Source organism: Sarcophilus harrisii, chromosome 4 (genome assembly GCF_902635505.1).
Source record: "Sarcophilus harrisii chromosome 4, mSarHar1.11, whole genome shotgun sequence".
In the NCBI taxonomy this organism is placed as follows: domain Eukaryota; kingdom Metazoa; phylum Chordata; class Mammalia; order Dasyuromorphia; family Dasyuridae; genus Sarcophilus; species Sarcophilus harrisii.
In genome coordinates, this window is record NC_045429.1 from 428,964,527 (window position 1) to 428,985,045 (window position 20,519).

Sequence of the window (20,519 nt, forward strand, 5' to 3'; positions counted from 1 at the left end):
CTTCAGTAAGGCCTGGACTTACATGAACTGATGCTAAGTAAAGTGAACAGAATTAAAAAAACATTTGTAGAGAGCAACAAGATTATGTGATGATTATTCTGACGGACCTGGCTCTTTTCAACAATGGGTGATTCAAACCACTTCCAATAAACTTCTGATGGAGAGAGCCATCTGCATCCAAAGAAATATGGGGACTGAATGTGTATCCTCACAACATACTATTTTCACCTTCCTCGTTATTTGTTTGCTTTTTTCCTTTCAGCTTTTCCCTTTTGATCTGATTTTTCTTGTGTAGCATGCCAAATGTGGAAATATGTTTAGAAGAATTGCACGTTTAATTTATATTGCATTACTTGTTGTCTAGGGGGGGGAGTGGAAAAGAGGGAGAAATATTTGGAACAAAGTTTTCTAAGGGTGGATGTTGAAAAATAAAATACATGTATTTTTAAAAACAGCTCTTCCCAGGATTGTTGTGAAGATAAAAAAGCGTCTTGCCAACCTTTAAGCGTTCTATAAATGCTAGCCCTCATTAGGTCTGAACCTGAGTCTTAGCATCCAAGCCCAGCGTTTAGTAGGTGATTAATTGTGGACTCGATTTCCTGCCTCCAAGCTAGTCCGAGGACGCGGGTTTTCCTTTGGCTTAGGAGGAAACCGGCCCAAACGGGCCGGGCCAGCCTAGCCCAGCCTAGCCCCAGGCCTGGTCCCGCCAGGTTCCCTAGGAGCCATCCTAAGCAGGTGAACAACAACTGGAGCCCTAAGGGGAGGGAGGGGGAAAAGGAGGAGAGAGGGTGTGGTTCATTTAAAGAGCCAATCAGCCGGAAGCGGAAGTGAGGCAAGAAGACTCAAGTGGCGGCCTGCGGGCTAGAGCGCCGCCGAAGAACTGCCTACTTCCGTGAAGGGCTTCTGGGCTTCTGGGCTCTGCGGCCCCGAGTGCGGCTGCGCGGCCCCGAAACCCCTGGGCCCCGGGTCCCTCCCTCTCGGCGTCGGGCTCCTATGGAGCCCGGCTTCTCAGACCGTTGTGGCCCGGCCGCCGCAGCCTCCTCCCGTTGCCCCGGAGGTGGCGGCCTGGCTCCCGTTGCCCTCCGGCTGAAGAGCCCGCTCTGAGCCCTGCCCCTCCCCCCGCCCCCACTCCCGCAGTGCTGCCGGCCCGGCTGGGCCCTCTTATGGCCCCCTCGCACCTTCTCTTCTTCTAACGTCTGGTGCCCGCCAGGGCCTGACCTAGAGAAGACACAATGGCCGAACACGGGGCTCACATCACAGCCGCTTCTGGCGCAGATGACCGGCCCTCCATCTTCGAGGTGGTGGCGCAGGATAGTCTGATGGCCGCCGTGAGGCCCGCCCTTCAGCACGTGGCCAAGGTAAAGGGGGAGGGGGCGCTCCCGCCCGAGGCCGCTGCGGGAGTTCGGCCCCCGAGGGGGGGGAGGGGGGGAGGGCAGAGCCCGCCATATCCGGGGCTCCCACCACTCCAGAAGGGACTGAACTTCCCGCCGTCGGCGGGGTTAAAGCTGCATCATCCCCAGGCTGGGCCTCCCGGCGAGAAATGCACATGCGTTGTGGCAGTCATGAATGACATAATGAAGTTACTTTTCCCATTTTGCCTTAGGTTCTTGCAGAAACCAACCCTGCCCATTATGGCTTTCTCTGGAGGTGGTTTGATGAAATCTTCACTTTTCTGGATCTTTTGCTTCAGCAGCACTACTTGTCTAAAGCCAGTGCCTCCTTCTCTGAAAACTTTTATGGCTTAAAGAGGATCGTGATGGGAGACCCTTCAGGGGTCCAGAGGTTGGCCAGTACTGGCCTTCCAAAGAAGCAGCTTTGGAAATCCCTCTTATTTTTGGTCCTCCTTCCCTACTTGAAAGTGAAGTTGGAGAAATTGGTCTCCAGCCTAAGAGAAGAGGATGAATATTCCATCCACACCCCCTCTTCATATTGGAAGCGTTTTTACCGAGCTTTCCTGGCAGCTTACCCCTTTGTGACCATGGCCTGGGAAGGCTGGTTCCTCATACAGCAGTTACGTTACATTCTGGGGAAGGCCCAGCATCATTCACCCTTGCTGAGCCTTGCTGGAGTTCGGCTAGGTAGACTGTCAGCTGAGGATATCCGAGCTTTGGAAAAGACACTAGCTGGAGCTAATAGGATGCAACAGCCAACCGCTAGGTAAAAAGGGTTCGCTTGCTATAATAGCCTTTGGTGTGTAAGCCAGAAGGGGTCACCATGTGCTGGTGACATCAGTCCCAGCACTCTTTCCACTAGTGTCAAATTTTGCTTCTGCCAGTTAGCACCCTGCTCTGTACCCACGTGCCCAGCTCTGTAAAATGGAACAGGTTGGACCAGGCTCTGATGCTTCCTAACTCCAGATCTGTTGCTTCTCCAGAACGAGTGGCAGCTTTGGGTTTGAAACTTGATGCTGGTGAGGATGATTTCAGAAGGGAAGGGGTGTCAGGTAGGGGCTAAGTAGTGAATTCCAGACCAAGAAGTAGTAAAGCAAATACAAATCAGGACAAGGGATTTCATAAAGCTAGAGAGATCTCCACAATTGCCATCAGTGAAGAGTTCCAAGTAAGGAACCTGCTTGCATAATGCAGATCAGTCAATGAGCATTTGTCTATTATTGCTGTGTGCCAGGCAGTATAATAAGTCCTGAGAATATAAAGAAAAGGGGAAAAAAATAGTCCCTGCCTTTACAAGTCTACTGAAGTCTCATGCCAGCATGTATAAGACTGTAAGTATATATAGGCTTTACACAAAGTAGATAGAAGGCATTAAAATCAGCACATACTTTTTAAAGTTTTTGTCTCATGGAGCACTGAAATTAAATGACTTGTTCAAAGTCATGCAGCTTGTGTCAATATTGTGAAATAAGGTTTTAAAAGATAGACCTGGATCTTACAAGTATCTGAATGCCAGACTAAAAATTTTGGATATAATAGAGACTAAGGAGTTTGGATTTAAAGCTGTGAGCAGTAGGGTTTTGAGGTTTTGACACCAGTTTTTAACATCAAGTCTATGGATAACAAATATTAATCTGTTAGTATTGTGCAAGTTGGATTGGAAGAGGAAGTGACTGTAGACAGCAGCATCATTGAGGCTAATAGGACAGTATCTGGAGTCAGCATTTGAGAGTAAACAAAGCTGGACAAAGTGGTATAAAAAGGGTGACATAATTACAGAGCTGTGCAGTCAATAGAAATGGCTAATTTCTAACAGAGATAATAGTGATATTAGAAAAGTTTGTCATGTAGTTCCCACATGGGATTCTGAGCAGTGTCAGAGCCAGTGACCTAATGACTTTTTTGTTCTTCCCTAGCAGCATCCGGGAGAAGGTGCAGTCAGCTGTCAAGAAAGCTGTAGGAGGCCTTGCCTTGTCCATCTCCACAGGCCTTTCTGTAGGTGTTTTTTTCCTGCAGTTCCTAGATTGGTGGTACTCATCAGAGAATCAAGAAACCATCAAATCCCTGACTGCCCTGCCCACCCCCCCACCCCCTGTGCATCTGGATTACCATTCTGATCCGTCTCTGTTGCCAAAGCTGAAGACGGTATGCCCCTTATGTCGAAAAACCCGGGTGAATGACACTGCTCTCGCCACCTCTGGCTATGTGTTTTGTTACCGATGTGTGTATAACTATGTGAGAAGTCACCAGACCTGTCCCATCACAGGCTATGCAACAGAAGTCCAGCACCTGGTTAAACTGTACTCCCCCGAAAACTGAATGATCATGCCACCTGTGCCCCATGGTAAGACTGCTCTGCCTGCCCTCATTCTGCCAGAGTGGTATTCTACATGGTATTGCTCAGTCAGATCCATCCATCCTAGTCATTTATCTCAGGACCACCTCAACCTTAAAGAGCCTAGCAAAACATTTTTTTAATCAAATACATACCCATTTGAATGTAGTCTATTTATATGCCTTCTAACCCCCATTCAGAAATTAATGAAAACAGAGTCAAGTTGTTATGTGAAGATAAAACCAGGAGTCATTGGAGGGGATGGGTGTGGGGAGGGGGAAAGAACAGAGTTGTGAGGATTACATGAAATAAGATATGGAAAGCACTTGAATTAAGCCATACAAGTGCTATATTATGGGGAGGGAGGAAGAAGCAGAGACCATCCAGGCTCCACTGTCTCCTCCCATACCTTGGATCCAAGCTATAGTAGCCCAAGAAGGATCCAAAGAAGTACAAGTCCTTTCCAAGGACTCTCGTGTCTGCCAAGAATCTTTAGGTGTTGAAGGAGGGTTTTGTTTGCTTTGAATGGAAATAAAACTTTAGGAAATGAATCACTTTTTCAAACTGACACCTCTTCAGCACAATACTTATTAATGCCTCATCTAGTTTGAATTGTGATTTAGAGTGAATCTTTCACAAAGTATGTAATTTATATTTCTTGGGAAATTCTGGACAATGGCACATAATGTATTGGGTTGGTTTTCCAATTCAAAGCAGTCTGAGTTTTAAGTGTGAAAGTCAAACTGATATACTGTAAGGAAAATACAGTTAGACTAACACTAATCCAACTCTGAGTCACAGTGATAGAACTAGAAGGGACCTCGAAAGCTCTCTTGTCCATGTCCCTCTTTGCAGAGGAAAAATAGAGGCTCCTAAGTGAGTAGTTTGCCCTCCTCACCCAGCCAGTTGCTGACAGAGCCAGGGCTAGAATCCAGGCACCCTGACTTCCTCACCCAGTGCTCTTCTCCACTGTGCCACAATAACAGGGAGCAGAAAAACAGCTTTGTGTGAGCATTTTTTGCTAACTCCCAAAAACATTTGCTAAACTAGCATGAATGTGTCTCACCGCTACTAATAGCAATTTTTATAAAACCTCACTGTAATGTAACCCAAAAATAAATTTTGGTTTTGCATAACACAAAAATAAACTGTTTTTCTTTATTATCGTTATTTGACTTCTGAAAGTAGTTAAGTCTTTGTTCTTAATAACTAGATTTAATTTGTTTAGACAATCTTTAAAATTTTGAAATACTTTAAATGAAAATGATCATTTCAACACAATTCATATTTTGTTACTTGACACTTAGGCTGTAGAAAAATTAGCCATCTACTTTAAACAGAAGGTCAAATAGCTCTGTCTCAATACTATGAATTTAACTTGACAAAAATCAACCAGAAACAAGATAATGGAACTTTGGGAATAATTGTTTTGTTTTATTTCTAAAACTATTTTATGTTCTTTTTTCTTGTGCCTTACAGTGAAATATATTGAAATATTTTAGATCTAAAAATGAATTATGATTATACATGTTTCATTCATGCCTAAGGAAAATCAGGCTTTCTGCCATAAAAACAAGTATGGCCAGATAATGATAATGCAATTATTTTTAATGCTTCTGGAATCTTGAAGTAATTTGTCACATGTCAGTTGCCATGTTGAAATGCCCATAAACTGGATTTAAAACTGAAACATTTAGATTAATTTTTCAACTTTTACTGATTTTTAAAAATTTTATCAAGGATCTTAGTTCATGTGTCTGTGATACAGCCTGAAGAGAACCACAGACTTAGAGAACTTCTGAGCTGTCAGTAACACTCAAGTCTTGGATTAAGAGGAACCTTAGAGGTCAGATAGACCAAACCTGTCATATTGCAGATTATATGGGAACTGAGACCTGGAGAGGGAATGTGATTTTTTTAGGTCACATAGATAGTGATAAAGCACGTATTCAAACTTATATCCCGTGATTCCAAGTCTAGCCCTTTCCATTCATTGTACCATGTCCCTAGTTCTTAGTTCTGATAATTAAAACTCCTCCCCCACTTATCACAGTGTAATTAATCCCAGCCAATTATATTAAAAATACATATTCATATTTAATCTTATCTCAAGGTCTAAAGCTAATTTAGTGGTTTGTTGATGTATTTCTTCATTAATAAAATTTCACCATCTCTTAACCAATCAATCTCTAAGCCCCTGTTTAATAATTAAACGTTATTAAACTGAAGAAACCTCATTTACCAACAGTGATTACTCATATCTCTATTAAATCCCTTAATGTCTTAAGAATAAGTGTTAAAGCTATTAAATATACAATGTATTAATAATAAAATCAATAACAAATCCAAGAATGATTTACGTTATTTTAACTGAAAAAGTTCACAACCAGAAGTTTCTCAGTGCAACTGCAGTGCTACTTCAGAGAACACAATCCTATATCATTTACATTCTTCAAGATACAAAATAATACCTCTTCAAAAGACTCTTTTACATCCCTTTTTACAAGATCAAAGCTATAATAATTTTATCAGGAAAAAAGATCCCTCTATATTCATTCTTTGTTTTTCCTAGGTTCTCCAGTTATGCCAGAACAAGGGAATTCAGTCAAGCCATAACTTTTTGTTTTTATTAAATCTGGAGATAGGATTAAGTGACTTGCCCAAAGTCACACATCTAATAAGAAAGGCCAGTTTTGAAGTTGGGTCCTCCTAAGTCCCAGGCTGACATTTTTATAAAAACTGTGCTATGGAGCTACCTCTCAAGCCATCACTTGAGTCTGTAAACTGCCAGTTAAAACTGTCATTTCCCAAACACTCCATTTAGCTCTTAAAGAAACAGTATGATCTCTGTTAGCCTAGAGAATCAAATATTCCATTAGGATAAACTACAGAAACTAGCAATTATGTGGAAAAATCTCAAGATATTTCCACAATGGATAGATTAAAGGAACTGGAAATGTTTAGTCTGGGAAGAGAATACTTAGCAGCAAAGGCTTGCCGTTTTTCAAGTTCTTAAATGGAAGAAGGGATAAGAATTATTCTGCTTGACAAACTGGGAAAACATTTTCACAGTTAAAAAGGTTCTGATAAAGGTCTCATTTCCAAAATATATAAAGAATTGACTCTAATTAATAAGAAATCAAGCCATTCTCCAATTGATAAATGGTCAAAGGATATAAAAAGACAATTTTCAGATGATGAAATTGAAATTATTTCCACATATGAAAGTGTTCCAAATCACTATTGATCAGAAAAATGCAAATTAAAACAACTCTGAGATACTATTACACACTTGTCAGATTGGCCAAGATGACAGGAAAAAATAATGATGAATGTTAGAGGGGATGCGGGAAAACTGGGACACTGATGCATTGTTGGTGGAGTTGTGAACGAATCCAACCATTCTGGAGAGCAATCTGGAACTATGCCCAAAAAGTTATCAGACTGTGCATACCCTTTGCTCCAGCAATGCTACTTTTGGCCTTATACCCCAAAGAGATACTAAAGAAGGGAAAGGGACCTGTATGTGCCAAAATGTTTGTGGCAGCCCTGTTTGTAGTGGCCAGAAACTGGAAAATGAATGGATGCCCATCAACTGGAGAATGGTTGGGTAAATTATGGTATATGAATGTTATGGAATATTATTGTTCTGTAAGAAATGACCAGGAAGATGAATACAGAGAGGTTTGGAGAGACTTACATGAACTGATGCTAAGTGAAATGAGCAGAACCAGGAGATCATTATATACTCCAACAATGATACTGCATGAGGATGTATTCTGATGGAAGTGAATTTCTTCAAAAAGGGAAGATCTAATTCAGTTCCAATTGATCAATGATGAACAGAAGCAGCTACACCCAAAGAAAGAACGCCAGGAAATGAATGCAAACTGTTTGCATTTTTGTTTTTCTTCTTGGGTTATTTTTATCTTCTAAATCCAATTCTTCCTGTGCAACAAGAAAACTGTTTGGTTCTGCACACATATATTGTATCTAGGATATACTGTGACATATTTAACATGTATAGGACTGCTTGCCATCTGGGGGGGGGGGGGGGGTGGAGGGAGGAAGGGAGGGGAAAAGTCAGAACAGAAGTGAGTGCAAGGGATAATGTAAAAAATTACCCAGGCATGGGTTCTGTCAATCAAAAGTTATTATTATAAAATAAATAAATAAAAAATAAAATTGAAAAACAAAAACAAACAAACAAACAAAAAAAGATTTATTCTGCTTGGCAACAGAGGAAAGAATTAAGGCCCAATGGGTAAAAGATGTAAACGGTAAAGTTAGGTTTGATTTTCGTAAAAACTTCTTAATAATTGAGAGCAATAAAAAAAAGCTCCTCAGGGAGCCATCACAAAAAAAAAAAAATAATAATGTTCTTTCTTATTACAAACTTAATAGCAACAATCAAGAACATTTCAATATCAAAGAACAAAATGTCATCTATTAAATTCTTAAGGTATAAATTAAGTGCCTTCTAATTTCACATAAGATTTTAACTGACTTTTTCTTTTTTCCTATCACTAACCACCAACTCCCCGCCTCCACAAATGCAAGTGTTCTTTGTACCAGTCTAGTCTAGCAACTCTGTAACTGTCTCATTCTGCAGTTCTCTTACTAAAGATCCTGTCACCTTGCCCCCCATATCCAATCAATAGCCAAGTCCTGTAATTTCTAAATCTCTCTCACTCACATCCCCTTTCTCTCCTCTGACACTTCCACCTCTCTACAGCTCTTGCCACCCGAGAGCAGGTCTGCTTGCCTCAAGTCTCTGCTCTGCCTCACCTCCCACTCAGCTGTTAGTAATCTTCCTAAAACACTCATCTGACCTAGTCCTCCCCTATTCATTAAGACCCAGAGGCTTTCTATTAACCTTCGGGATCTTTTTAAAGCCCCTTATAACCCAGCCCTTTCCCATCTTCCCAATCTTCTCTAATCCCCTCCACAAACTGCAATCCAGTGAACTTTGGCTTCCTTGCTGTTTCTTGAACAAGATACTCCATTTCCCAACTCTAGACATTTGAAATGGTTTTCTCTATGTCAAACTTTCTCCCTCCTTCTTCCTAGTGGCTTTCTTGGCTTCCTTCAAGGCTCTAAAGTTAAAATCCTATTTTCTGCAAAAAGCCTTTCTCTTCCCCCTTTAATGCAGATGCCTTCCCTCTGAGATTAGCTCCAGTTTTCCCTGTCAATATCCATGTTGTCTCCCCCATTAGCTCCTTCACAGCAAAGATTGTCTTTTGCCTTTCTGTTTCCCCAGCACTTAGTTTTATATATATATATATATATATATATATATATATATATATATATATATGTACATAATATGCTATTTAATATATAAATAATATAACAATATACAGTATGTAGCTTGTTGACTGACTGATAAAAACTGGACGACCTCTTCTTGGGGGTAGAGGGGGGAAATCCCATTTAGAGGGGATTCTTTGTTTTGGTATATAATGGATTAGATGATCTCTGAGGGTGAGTCACCAGCATCCTCAGAGATGAAGGACAGCAATATTCAAATAAAGCTGATCAGCCCACAGAGGCTTTTGTTTCTATTTTTGTGAACACAGTGTAAAAGCAAGCATGATTCTGGGAGAGAAGGCAATGGAAGTATTTTTGTACAAAGGGGAAAATCACTTCTGAATGGACCACCTTGTAGGTTTCAAGATATTAAAACTTTTAATTAAGGCCACTACACATAACCACAATCACTTGATGAACAAGAAAGTCCTTTTAACCAATTAAAACTCCACTAAAGATATTATTAAATCAGACTGGATGGTGTAATGAGCGTTGTCTTCTATGAAGGTCTTTGTATCAGTTAGATTTTTCACTGTGACCTAAAAGGGAAAATAAATGAAAGTACTATTAGTAGCTAGTTAGTATTTCTGATATTAAACAATTGCTCTTAGATGCAATGTACACAGAAGAGCAGGACAAGACGCAAACAGGATTAGCTCAGAGAGAAGATTAAGTGATCATGCCCTGGTCAGAGCCAAAACAGAAGCCATGGCAATACCAGGTCAGACTATACTTCACTCATCATTGCCTTTCATAATCCTGAATTTAGTGGATAGAAAAAACTCCACTTATAATAATCAACTTGATACTCCATGGCAAACTGGAAAAAATTTAAAACCTAACTTTAGAAACCAGATCTGACTGTGGCTGTTCTATAAATGTTTGATCTCACTCTGACGTGCCAAAATCCACATCTGAAGAGCCCAGTCGGTGAAGGTTGTTGGCCCAGCCTCAAGCCCTTTTAGCTTCTTGCTTAGGAGCCCTCTTCCCCAGCAAGCAATACCAACTCAGCCTCATGTCATCCAAGAGAATGACACAATGAAAACTGGTAGGAATGAACCAAGCAAGTGGCAGAGGCTGCTCCTGGGAACCTATTCTTCTACTGTGTGCCCCCATCAGTTCCTCAGCACAGTAGGGGCTTAATAAATATTTTGCTTTTCTACCCACACTCTGCCACACACTCATTCTTCCCAGTTTCTCAGAATTATTAGAGAAAGAATAACTTGGGCTTCTGCCAAACCCCGCTCCTCCATCTCCCATTTCCATGCATTTGTAGACCAGACTAGCAACCTGGAGGATGGGTCCTGGTAATGGGGCACTTGCCATCTTCTGGCCAGCAGTTTTCCTGATATGTTCCCTTTCTCAAATCTCAATACTTGAGATGAATTTTGAAAGAAATGGGATTCAAAGAGGCAGATGTTGGGGGGTGGAGGGAATCTCAATCCTGGCATGGGGGCAGGAGGAAGTTAGTACAAAGACAAGGACATGGGAAATAGAATGCTATATATGAGGAACAATCAGAGAAGGTACATCCTGGGATTGTAGTATGTAATCACAAGGCCGGAAAAATGAAGACCAGGTCATAAATGAAATTAAATGCCAAGAAGAGGAGTCTGAATTTGCCTTAAAAGGTGAATAGAAGTCATTGGAATACTGTGGTATGGAAAGTTCCAAGTTAGGGGGAAGAAACCCTTTGGCATGTATCTGAGGAGAGAATTATAAAGTTATGGCAATAGTCCAAGTATGAGATAAGAGTCTGGGAGAGGATGGGGACCTGAGTGGTGAAGAGAAGGGGACATGCAACTTCCATGACCCTGAATTCTGACATTTCCCTTCTTTGATGGTACATAATTGACATTCCTAGATTTTAGCACAATTCCTGGAACATGGCAGGTGCTTCATAAGTACTTGGTTCTTTCCTTCATCCCACTAAGCACAGGCACTACCCAAGGCTCTGGCTTCTCTATTTTCTCTACCCTCTCTCCTTTGATAGGTAGGACCTTACACTCTAATGGTTTAGATCATCAAGTCTAAACAGATGACTCCCAGATCTTCAGATCCAGCCCTAACCTCCTTGTAGAATATCAGATGTTTCAGAAGCATCTCAAACTCAGTATGTCCCAAATGAATGCATCTTTTCCTCTAAACCCACCCTTCCCCTAAATTGTGTTTCTGTTGAAGCTATCCTTCCAGTCAAACTCCGAAATGATAGGTCATCCTTAACTTTTTCCCTCCCTCACCCCAAATGTCCAGTTTCCAAGTCTCTTCCATTTTCCTCCCAATATCAGCATCTATCCCCTTCTCTCTATGCCCTCATCAGCCCCAATTTGAATCATTGCAGATTTCCTACCTGTCTCCTCTCACCGGTAGTCTGATTTTCCCCTTTCTACTCAGCTAGTGTCTAATCTCCCTAAAGCACATCTGATCAAGAATCTCAAAATCTCAAGTGGCTTCCTCCCTCCTGCTTCTAGGCTACAATAAACCTCCTACTGAGGCATTCAAAGCCTTTCACTACATGATTCCAACTTGTTTTTCTTGACATTTCATATTATTCCCTCTTTCGTTCCTTTCTCCTACATTCTAATCAAACTTCTTCCCAAACTAAACATTCTGTCTCCTGCCCTCCCTCATCACTTCTGCCTCTCGGGAGTCTTCTCTTCCTTCCTGGCTCAGCTGGATCTTCGATAGGCCTTGCAGCTCAAACATATATATTCAATTCCCCTATGTTAGGAGAACATAAGCTTCAGAGAGGCCAGGGAATCTTTACTTTTGTATTCCTAGTACTAAGCTTACTGCCTAGCACAAAACTTAACCTAATAAATGTTAAATTGGCATAGGGGGCTTAGTCATACCACTTAACAATGCTTTGCTTTTGAATTTTTCTGTTGGGTTTTTTTCAATAAAAAGCTTCCGCTTGGCAATTAAATTTGCAAAATTGTTCTGTAGATACCACTTGTCAAGCAAATAGATATTACATCAAACAAAGTGTATTTGTGCTGTGAAATCTCTTTCCAGTAAACTAGTTTTATAGCTAATAAAACCTGACTATAAAATCACAGAGTTAGGCTGGCTTAAACTGATAATGCCTCAAGGTGTACAAAGCTTTTCCATACTACAACGATCTCACTTTATCCTCACAAAGTTAACAGAGTAGTATAGAGCAGGGCTTCTTAAATTTTTTTAAAATTTTCATGACCCCTTTTCACCCCCCAAAATTTTATGTGACTCCACATATGTAGGCTTATACACTGAGCATACACACCAAACATTTACTGATAAGTCAAAATTTCACTTCCCCCACATTTAGTTACACAACTCCATAGGGGTCATGACCCAACCCACAGTTTAAGAAGCTATGGTGCAGTGGATAGAGCACCGGTCCTGGAACCCAGGAGACCTCAGGCCAGCTCCTGCCTCAGACAGTAACCACAACCCTGGGCAAATCTAAGTTTCCTCCTCTGTAAAAGGAGAAGCCTGGATTTGATGACTTCTTACAATCCTTTTCTGTTCTAAATCATCCTGGAAGGAAGATATGATTATCCCAGTTTTACAGATGAAGAAACTGAGACTCAAAAAATGTTAAGTGACTTACCCGAAGTCCCAAGTAAACATCAGAGACATGAGTCAATCCTAAATATTCCAGACTCCAAGTCCATGGCTCTATTTACTACAGAGCAGACTCCCAGGATGGAAAAAAGGGACAGGATTCAAGAACCGGGTTCAAGTCCTGCCTTGGACTGATACTAGTTGGCAAATCTCTCAGTGCTGAGTACAAGACTGAATTTCAGAGATGTACCCTAGCAGAGAGAGTTTCCACACATAACTTCCTTAAACCAATGAAATTATAATGAGACCAAAATGAAAGTAGCTTGCCAACTTCATAATGGTAATGAGAGATGGTGGAATCTAGACTCTAGGTCTCTTCTTCCAAGAATCCTTCTTGTCATTGTCCATGCTTCCATACAAATAAGATATTTTGCCTTCACATTGTATTTCCCCCATTCACCCTCTCCTGAAATTACAAATAAGCAGTGGCCTGTTTCCTGGAGGAAGGAGAGCCACGGATAGTGCCAAAATGGATAATCCCCAAATTATCAGTCTTTGACAGACTGAATTGTTTCTCGGTTTCATGGACAGTCAGGAGTCAGTCACTTCTTCATTTGGCTGGCCAGTCTAGTAGAGGACGCTGTATCTTGTACGTGGTCTAGCCAAAGTCTAAACAATCTTATCAACAACTTGAAATCACTACCTACTTCCTCTGATTATCTGTAAGACCAACAGGTTGGTAACCTGGACCTTGGAGCGAATGACTTGCTGCCTTCCAGTTTGAACAATAACCTTTTGATAAGAATTCCTGCCGTGTATCAGCTGGATATCTGTCCATACATGGGGGGAAGTGCAAATGTCAGTTTTGTTTATTTATTGCTTGCCCTTATTACCCTTGGTCTTCTTTAATCAGGAATTTTTTTTCTTAATATTCCATGGTACCTTATTATTAAGTTTCATCTCATTTAATCACCATCCCCAGGAAACTGGAACCTAGCTAGGTCTGACATCCCATCTTCTCATCTTCAATAAGCTGACTATCCCATATCGCCAAGGCAACCCTCAGTTACTGCTGCATCCTTCCAGCCTAATTAATACCCTCAATTTAGAAATTTCTCTTCACCTCTCTCCACATTCCCTTTTGCTCAATTCCAGTGCATTTGGCCACTACTATTAAGCAAATAACTCCCAGATCTAGAGACCCAATCGTCATTTCTCTCCTGAGCTCTAGTCTCCAACTGTCTGATGGACAGACAGCTTTACTTGGATATTCCATACAAATCTCAGAATCAACACATCCGCAAAAATTTCTCTCTTGAACTAGTTTCCTAACTTATATCCTAGACTTCTTTGACAGTCCAGTGAAATCTATGGACTCCTTCCCAGAATCTTTTTTTTTTTTTTTTTTTTGCTGAGGCAATTGGGATTAAGTGACTTGCCCAGGGTCACACAGTCAGGAAGTGTTAAGTGTTTGAGACCAGATTTGAATTCAGGTTCTCCTGACTTCAGGGCTGGTTCTCTATCCACTGCACCATCTACCTGCCTCCAGATTCAATTTGAAGCAGGCAGACCCACAAGGAAGCTATTCGAATAGTCCAGGTGTGGCAGTTTCAGAAGAGGAGAATGTATGTGTAAGAGAGATCAAATGAAGACAGAAATAAGAGGACTTGGGACTGATTGGATATAGAGGAGATAAGAGAGAGCAGAGCAGAATGGAGAGAGGTTTTGAGTCTAAGTAACTCAGAGAATGGTGGAACCCATCCCAGCCCCCTGGGAGGGTGAGATAGGTAGGGCTGTCCCTCTTAATAAAGTGAATCCTAAAACCATAAAATGCTGAGGCAGTTCAGTATAATAGAGATGGTCTCAGAATAGGGAAGACATTAAGTTCAAATTGACTTTGATGCACAGTGATTATGTAAATCACTCAAGTTCAAACCCTTAGGAAATCCGTAAATCTGAGGAGCTCATCTGGACTGGGAGAGAAAATTCTTTACCAGAAGCTCTCTTACAACATTAAAATTACAGGTCAGAAAAAGATATAAAAAACATCACCCATAATAGCTTGCATTGTTAGTTATTATTGCATTATTAGGTTAGTGAAACACTTTATCAGCTCTCTTATTTGATGGCCACTGCATCCTGTAAAGCAGATGCCATTTTATAGACAAAGAAACAGACTGAGAAGTGAAATCACTTGTCATTCTGCTCTTGGCTGAGGCAGGACAAAAACACAGGTATTCCTGACCCAAAGTTTCCCATTGGTATTTAATAAATGTTGATTGAGTGATGTAGGTTTTACAGATGTACTTTCCCATTCCTACCTACAAATATTTCAAATGATGATCATTGATCAAGTCAAAAAAGGTGAGAATGACCTTTTTGTGTCATAAGATCTTGGGATGCTTTTAAATCCATAAGATAAAAACACAAGAGATTACAGAGAAAAGTAATCATATTGTTGGACAGGGACAGGGATCCTAAAACGTTGGAGGGTCAAGAGAATTTGCAGGTTTGAACCCACATCCAAGTCAAGGGGCAAAGTTTATTGTAATTTTATCACTAATTAAAGTGGTTTAAAGTCCCAAAGAATTTAGCAAAGAACCCAAAGCAAGGAGACACATTTATCCAGTTCCTCCTTACTGATATGCTAATTTTATGATCCGGAAGTAGAACTGAGAAGTGGTCTCAGGCATTTGGGTATCACTAACCAGAAGACAGACTTAGGACTATCTCAAAGCCAAAAGACTTTGAAATCAATGATAGGCAAGATAATGTTAAGAGTCTCAGGATCACTAATATCTCCCCTAAAGACTAAGGCAGGGGTCCTCAAATTTTTAAAATAGGGGGCCAGTTCACTGTCCCTCAGACTGTTGAGGACCGAACTATAGTAAAAACAAAACTATGAACAAATTCCTATGTACGCTGTACATATCTTATTTTGAAGTGAAGAAACAAAACAGGAACAAATACAATATTTAAAATGAAGTAAAGTTAAATCAACAAACTTACCAGTATTTCAATGAGAACTATGGGCCTGCTTTTGGCTAATGAGATGTTCAATGTCTGGTTCCCTATTTGTCACTGCTAGTCGCAACAAGTGATGCAAATGTGCATCCGTTAGTCTTAATCTGGTTGGAGATTTCAAATGTTTCATTCTAGAAAAAGTCTGTTCACAGACATAAGTGCTGCCAAAGATAGTTGCCATTTTGAGTGCATGATTCCTGAGACGAGAATATGTCTCAGAGGGGAGAGATGCATAGAAATTATGAAGGTTGCTTGACTTGAATGCGTCTTTCAGAGAGTCACAATTCTGCAGTTCAGCCAGTTCCATTTGGTAAATTGTATCCACATTTTCAATGTCAATAGAAAATGGGTTACGGAAAAGCTGTATATCCTATTCATGGAGATGAAGCTCTTTAAATCTAAATTGGAACTCCTTTTGCAATTTTTCCAGTGAATCCACACGTTTTGTTTGGGAATGCAATCAGCAGTTTTTCCACTAACAGATTTTGAGTTGTGGGGAGATGGCAGAAGTTTTCCTCCTTCACTTGTTTGATGAGGAGGCCTAGTTTTACTTTAAATGCTTTAACATATGATTGCATATCACAGATGAGCTTCCCCTTTCCTTGAAGTTGCATATTGAAATTGTTGAGTAGCTCTGTTACATCTGTCAGAAAGGCAAGGTGCCATTTCCATTCTGCATCATTGAGCTCTGGTACTTCTTTGTTTTTTGAATGCAGAAAAGTTGTATTCTGTGGAAGTAAGTCATAGAAATGTTTCAAAACTCTCCCTTGACTCAGCCAATGGACTTCTGTGTGATATAGAACATCTTCATACTCAACATTTAGCTCAGACAGAAATTCCTGAAATTGTCTGTGATTTAGTGCATTAGCTCAAAGTTAACACAAGCTACCACAATTTTCATAAGAGTCCCACTTCAGTGATTTACTACACAGCGCTTGTTGGTGGATGAGGCAACGTATGGCTATTGGATGAGAATGGTTATGTTTGTCCATCTCTTGGTTAATGCGAGCAATTCCTCCTTTCTCAGACCCCCACCATGCTAGGAGCACCACCAGTTGGCCCGCTTAGCCCAGTCCAGCTCCAAACCATTCATAGTTTGGCAAACCTTTTCATAGATATCCTCTCCTGTAGTTCCTTTGATGCTGTGCAGTGCAGCAAGCTCTTCTATGACTTTAAAAAAATCATTCATTCCACGAATAAAAATTAGAAACTGTGCAGAATCACAAACATCATTGCTTTCGTCAAGTGCCAAGGAAAAAAATGAAATTATTTTAATAGAGTTTTGCAAATGCTGATGCCGATTGTCTCCCATTTCTTCAATCCTCCATGTAATCGTAGGTCCTGAAAGACTCCCTGTACTAAATAAATCAGCCTTCTCTGGACGCATCTCTCTGGCAACAGAAAGAAGGCATTCTTTAACAAATTCTCCCTCCACGAATGATCTGCCAGTGCGTGCTATTAGCTTGGCAACCTGAAAACTTCCTCACAGTGTTGAACTATTTAGCTGCTTCTGCTTCACAAAAGCATTTTGCTGATTTATCAACGTATTTTTCAGTTTTAATATTTTATCTTTTCTCACTTCTCCAACCAATCAATCACATTTATCTTTATGTTGAGGTTCATAGCGTCCTGGCAAATCATATTTTTTGAACACAGACACTATATTCTGGCCTATCAGACAGACAGCTCTTTCCTTGTCCCGCATGAAAAAGTAATCATAAGTCCACTCTTCTTTGAGCATCCTACACGCCCCCGAGTCAATTCTTCTTTTTCTTGACATCATTATTTCCTAGGGATTCCAAATTGCCATTAGTGAAACACCAATATATACATATATATCTCCCCTAAAGTCTAAGGGAAGAAAGACTTTTGTCGTCTCCTGGGCGGCTGCATTCCATCCATTAGTAGGTCATTTTTTCCTGTCCAAGTTCAGGGACCTATTCGTAGGGAGCCACTGCCTGACACGCAGTGGAGGAGGAGGAGGAGGAGGAGGAGGAGGAGGAGGAGGAGGGGGGAGGAGGAGGAGGAGGAGATGGGGGGAGGAGGAGGGGGAGGAGGAGGAGGAGGAGATGGGGGGAGGAGGGGGAGGAGGAGGAGGAGGAGGAGGGGAGGAGGAGGAGGAGGAGGAGGAGGAGGGATCCCGGGGAGGCGCAGTTCCTCCTTCTGTAAAAAGCAGGGGCACCGACCCTGGTGTCTTCCAGCCCTAAACTCTGGCTTCTCACGCCTGCAGGGGGCGAGAAAGAGCGAGGAGGCCCCGCGCCGGGGAGATGGAAGCGACCTAAGCCGGAAGCCCGCGAGAACGCGCGTGGCACGTGCGCAGGGCCTGAAACTGACCCACCCTCTGCGGCGGCGGGGAGGCGAGCGAAGGCCGCGTGAGTCACGGGCAGCGGATGGAGGAGGGGGGGGCCGAGGGGAACCAAGAAGCGACAGCACGCGCGCCAAAGCCGCCCAACTCGCGGCAACTCACCCCCAACTCCTCTCGGCTCGCCCGGAGCTCCACGAGACGGCGCCCGCGCGGCCGCTGGCAAGGGGTTCCGGCAGGATGGCCAATCGGAACGTAGAAGCTACGTCACGTGAACGTTAGGCCCCGCCCACCGCGCTGGAGTTTCTCCACCCTTTTCTGCTCTGCTTTTCACTTTCTTGGCGTGATCCGGCTTCCGTAGCCCCTCCCCCGTGTAAAACGGTTCTCGGCCCGGTCCCCAAAAATGCGAAGCTGGGGGCCGGCGGAGGAGCAGCCCACAAGCCACGTCCCCTTTTGTTTATTTCCATACCCATATACTTACTTCTCCATCACCTGCCTGTCTTCTCTCCCCATAACCGTCGCTCCCATCGGCCTGTGCACTTCTCCCTTTGATTTTACACCTGACCACGCCGGGGCCCATCTGGCCGCTGCTGATTTCAGAGTCAGGCCGCCAGGCGAGCCTGCGAGCAGCGGATAGCGCCGCCCCGGAGCCCGAGGGAAAGAAATCACGGGGCTCTGCGGCCCCGTCTGCGGCTTTCGCGGCGCAGACACTGGGGCGGCCCGCCACGGTCTCCTCTAGCCCGTTTGTCAGATGGGGAAACTGAGGCAAGCTGGGACAAACTGTGTCTGGTCCCCCCTTCGGACTCGGGTCCTGTGCTCCAGAGACCCGGCCTCACTCTGTCCCCGGGCATTTACTGGCAATAGGGCCCGGAACAGGTCACTGAGCCCTATTTAGTTCGGTTTGTTCGACTGCGAAATAAAGCATGATAGCACCTCACTCACAGGGCTGTTGTGAGGCTCAGATGAGATGTAAAGAGCTGGCACATAGTAGGCACTTAATAACTATTTCCTTACCGAGTGAAAAGCTCAGCGGTGTCCTGGCACATAGTAGGCACTTAATAACTGTTTCTCTCCTTACCAAGTAAAAAGCTCAGCGGTGTCCTGGCACATAGTAGGCACTTAACTGTTTCCTTACCGAGTGAAAAGCTCAGCGTTGTTCCTGGCACATAGTAGGCACTTAATAACTATTTCTCTCCTTACCAAGTAAAAACCTCAGCGGTGTCCTGGCACATAGTAGGCACTTAATAACTATTTCCTTACCGAGTAAAAAGCTCAGCGTTGTCCTGGCACATAGTAGGCACTTAATAAATATTTCCTTACCAAGTAAAAAGCTCAGCAGTGTCCTGGCACATAGTAGGCACTTAATATTTCTCTCCTTACCAAGTAAAAAGCTCAGCACTGTCCTGGCACATAGTAGGCACTTAATAAATATTTCCTTTCCAAGTAAAAAAGCTCAGCGGTGTCCTGGCACATAGTAGGCACTTAATAAATATTTCCTTTCCAAGTAAAAAAGCTCAGCGGTGTCCTGGCACATAGTAGGCACTTAATAAATATTTCCTTTCCAAGTAAAAAAGCTCAGCCTTGTCCTGGCACATAGTAGGCATTTAATAAATATTACTCTCCTTACCAATAATAAACAATATGTCTACAAGCCAAACTGGAGATAACTAGCTCTAAGCTTTGTCTTCCTCATAAAATGGAGCTGTTGGACGGGGTGGTCTTTAAGAACCTTTCCAGGCCTATTATGATACTTTAGGATACCATGTGTCTTTGGAGTAGTTTGCCTTCAAAGCCCCCTCCCCACAATGCAAGGATGATGTTACAAAAAAATAAAAAATGAATCCAAAGTTAGGAATGGAGCTAGGAGATATTGGTTAATTGATCATTTAGTTGTTTTGCCTGGCCCTACTCACTATCATATAATCCATCTCCTATGTCAACTTAGAAATGCAAGTAGTCCACATTCAATTCCCAGTGTTCCTTCTCTGGGTGTAACTGATTCTGTCCATCATTGATCAATTGGAACTGAGTTAGATCTTCTCTTTGTCAAAGAAATCCACTTCCATTAGAATATATCCTTATATAGTATTGTTGTTGAAGTATATAATGATCTCCTGGTTCTGCTCCTTTCACTCAGCATCAGTTCATGTAAGTCTCTCCAGGCCTTTCTGAAATCATTCTGCTGGTCATTTCTTACAGAACAATAATATTCCATAACATTCATATACCACAATTTACTCAACCATTCTCCAATTGATGGGCATCCATTCAATTTCCAGTTTCTGGCCACTACAAAAAGAGGCACAAAAAGGTCCCTTTCCAAGAAGAGATAATTTTTAAAACAATTATGAGTTGACTGTTGGTGTGTGTGTATATCTATTTCCCTCCCCCTGAGGCAATTGGGGTTAAGTGACTTGCCCAGGATCACACAGCTAGAAAGTGTTAAGTGTTTGAGATCAGATCTGAACTCAGCTCCTCATGACTCCAGGGCTGGTGCTCTCTCCACTGCACCATCTAGCTGCCCCTGTTGGTGTATACTTTTGAAAGCTGAGCTTCATGTCTTACAAAAAAAGCCAATGTGAGGAAGGAGGAAGCAAGGAAAAATGAAAGA

At 42.2% G+C, this 20,519-nt stretch overlaps 2 protein-coding genes and 1 non-coding gene across 5 annotated transcripts in view; 1 reads left to right on the top strand and 2 right to left on the bottom strand.

Annotated features, from left to right (window-relative positions):
* Nucleotides 1–1,364, bottom strand: part of AP2B1 (adaptor related protein complex 2 subunit beta 1) — a 121,102-nt gene extending 119,738 nt beyond the window's left edge. For both annotated transcript variants that reach the window (XM_031967583.1, XM_031967581.1), the window contains exon 1: nt 1,179–1,364. The gene's annotated coding sequence lies outside the window, so the exon portion shown is untranslated. The remainder of the gene's footprint in view (nt 1–1,178) is intronic.
* Nucleotides 856–4,870, top strand: PEX12 (peroxisomal biogenesis factor 12). Of its 2 annotated transcripts, none has more exons than XM_023503596.2 (3): nt 856–1,358; nt 1,604–2,157; nt 3,311–4,870. In XM_023503596.2, exons 1-3 carry the CDS (start codon nt 1,233–1,235, stop codon nt 3,708–3,710), a joined length of 1,080 nt encoding a protein of 359 aa, XP_023359364.1. In that variant the 5' UTR covers nt 856–1,232; the 3' UTR covers nt 3,711–4,870. The 2 variants fall into 2 exon arrangements, with proteins under 2 accessions (XP_023359364.1, XP_012405212.2); XM_012549758.3 differs by having other exon boundaries at nt 1,211–1,358; nt 3,308–4,870.
* A 4,819-nt stretch (nt 4,871–9,689) lies between these two features.
* Nucleotides 9,690–9,786, bottom strand: LOC111720448. The gene has a single exon (XR_002770127.1). It is a non-coding gene; the product is annotated as a Z30 small nucleolar RNA (small nucleolar RNA).
* Between the last annotated feature and the right edge of the window lie 10,733 nt (nt 9,787–20,519).

Excerpts from the sequence above, each read along its gene's own strand:
- PEX12 (XM_012549758.3), top strand. The coding sequence starts at position 1,233 with ATGGCCGAACACGGGGCTCACATCACAGCCGCTTCTGGCGCAGATGAC. Across the intron at positions 1,359-1,603 it reads CCCTTCAGCACGTGGCCAAG|GTTCTTGCAGAAACCAACCC; the intron begins GTAAAGGGGGAG and ends ATTTTGCCTTAG. Across the intron at positions 2,158-3,307 it reads ATGCAACAGCCAACCGCTAG|CAGCATCCGGGAGAAGGTGC; the intron begins GTAAAAAGGGTT and ends GTTCTTCCCTAG.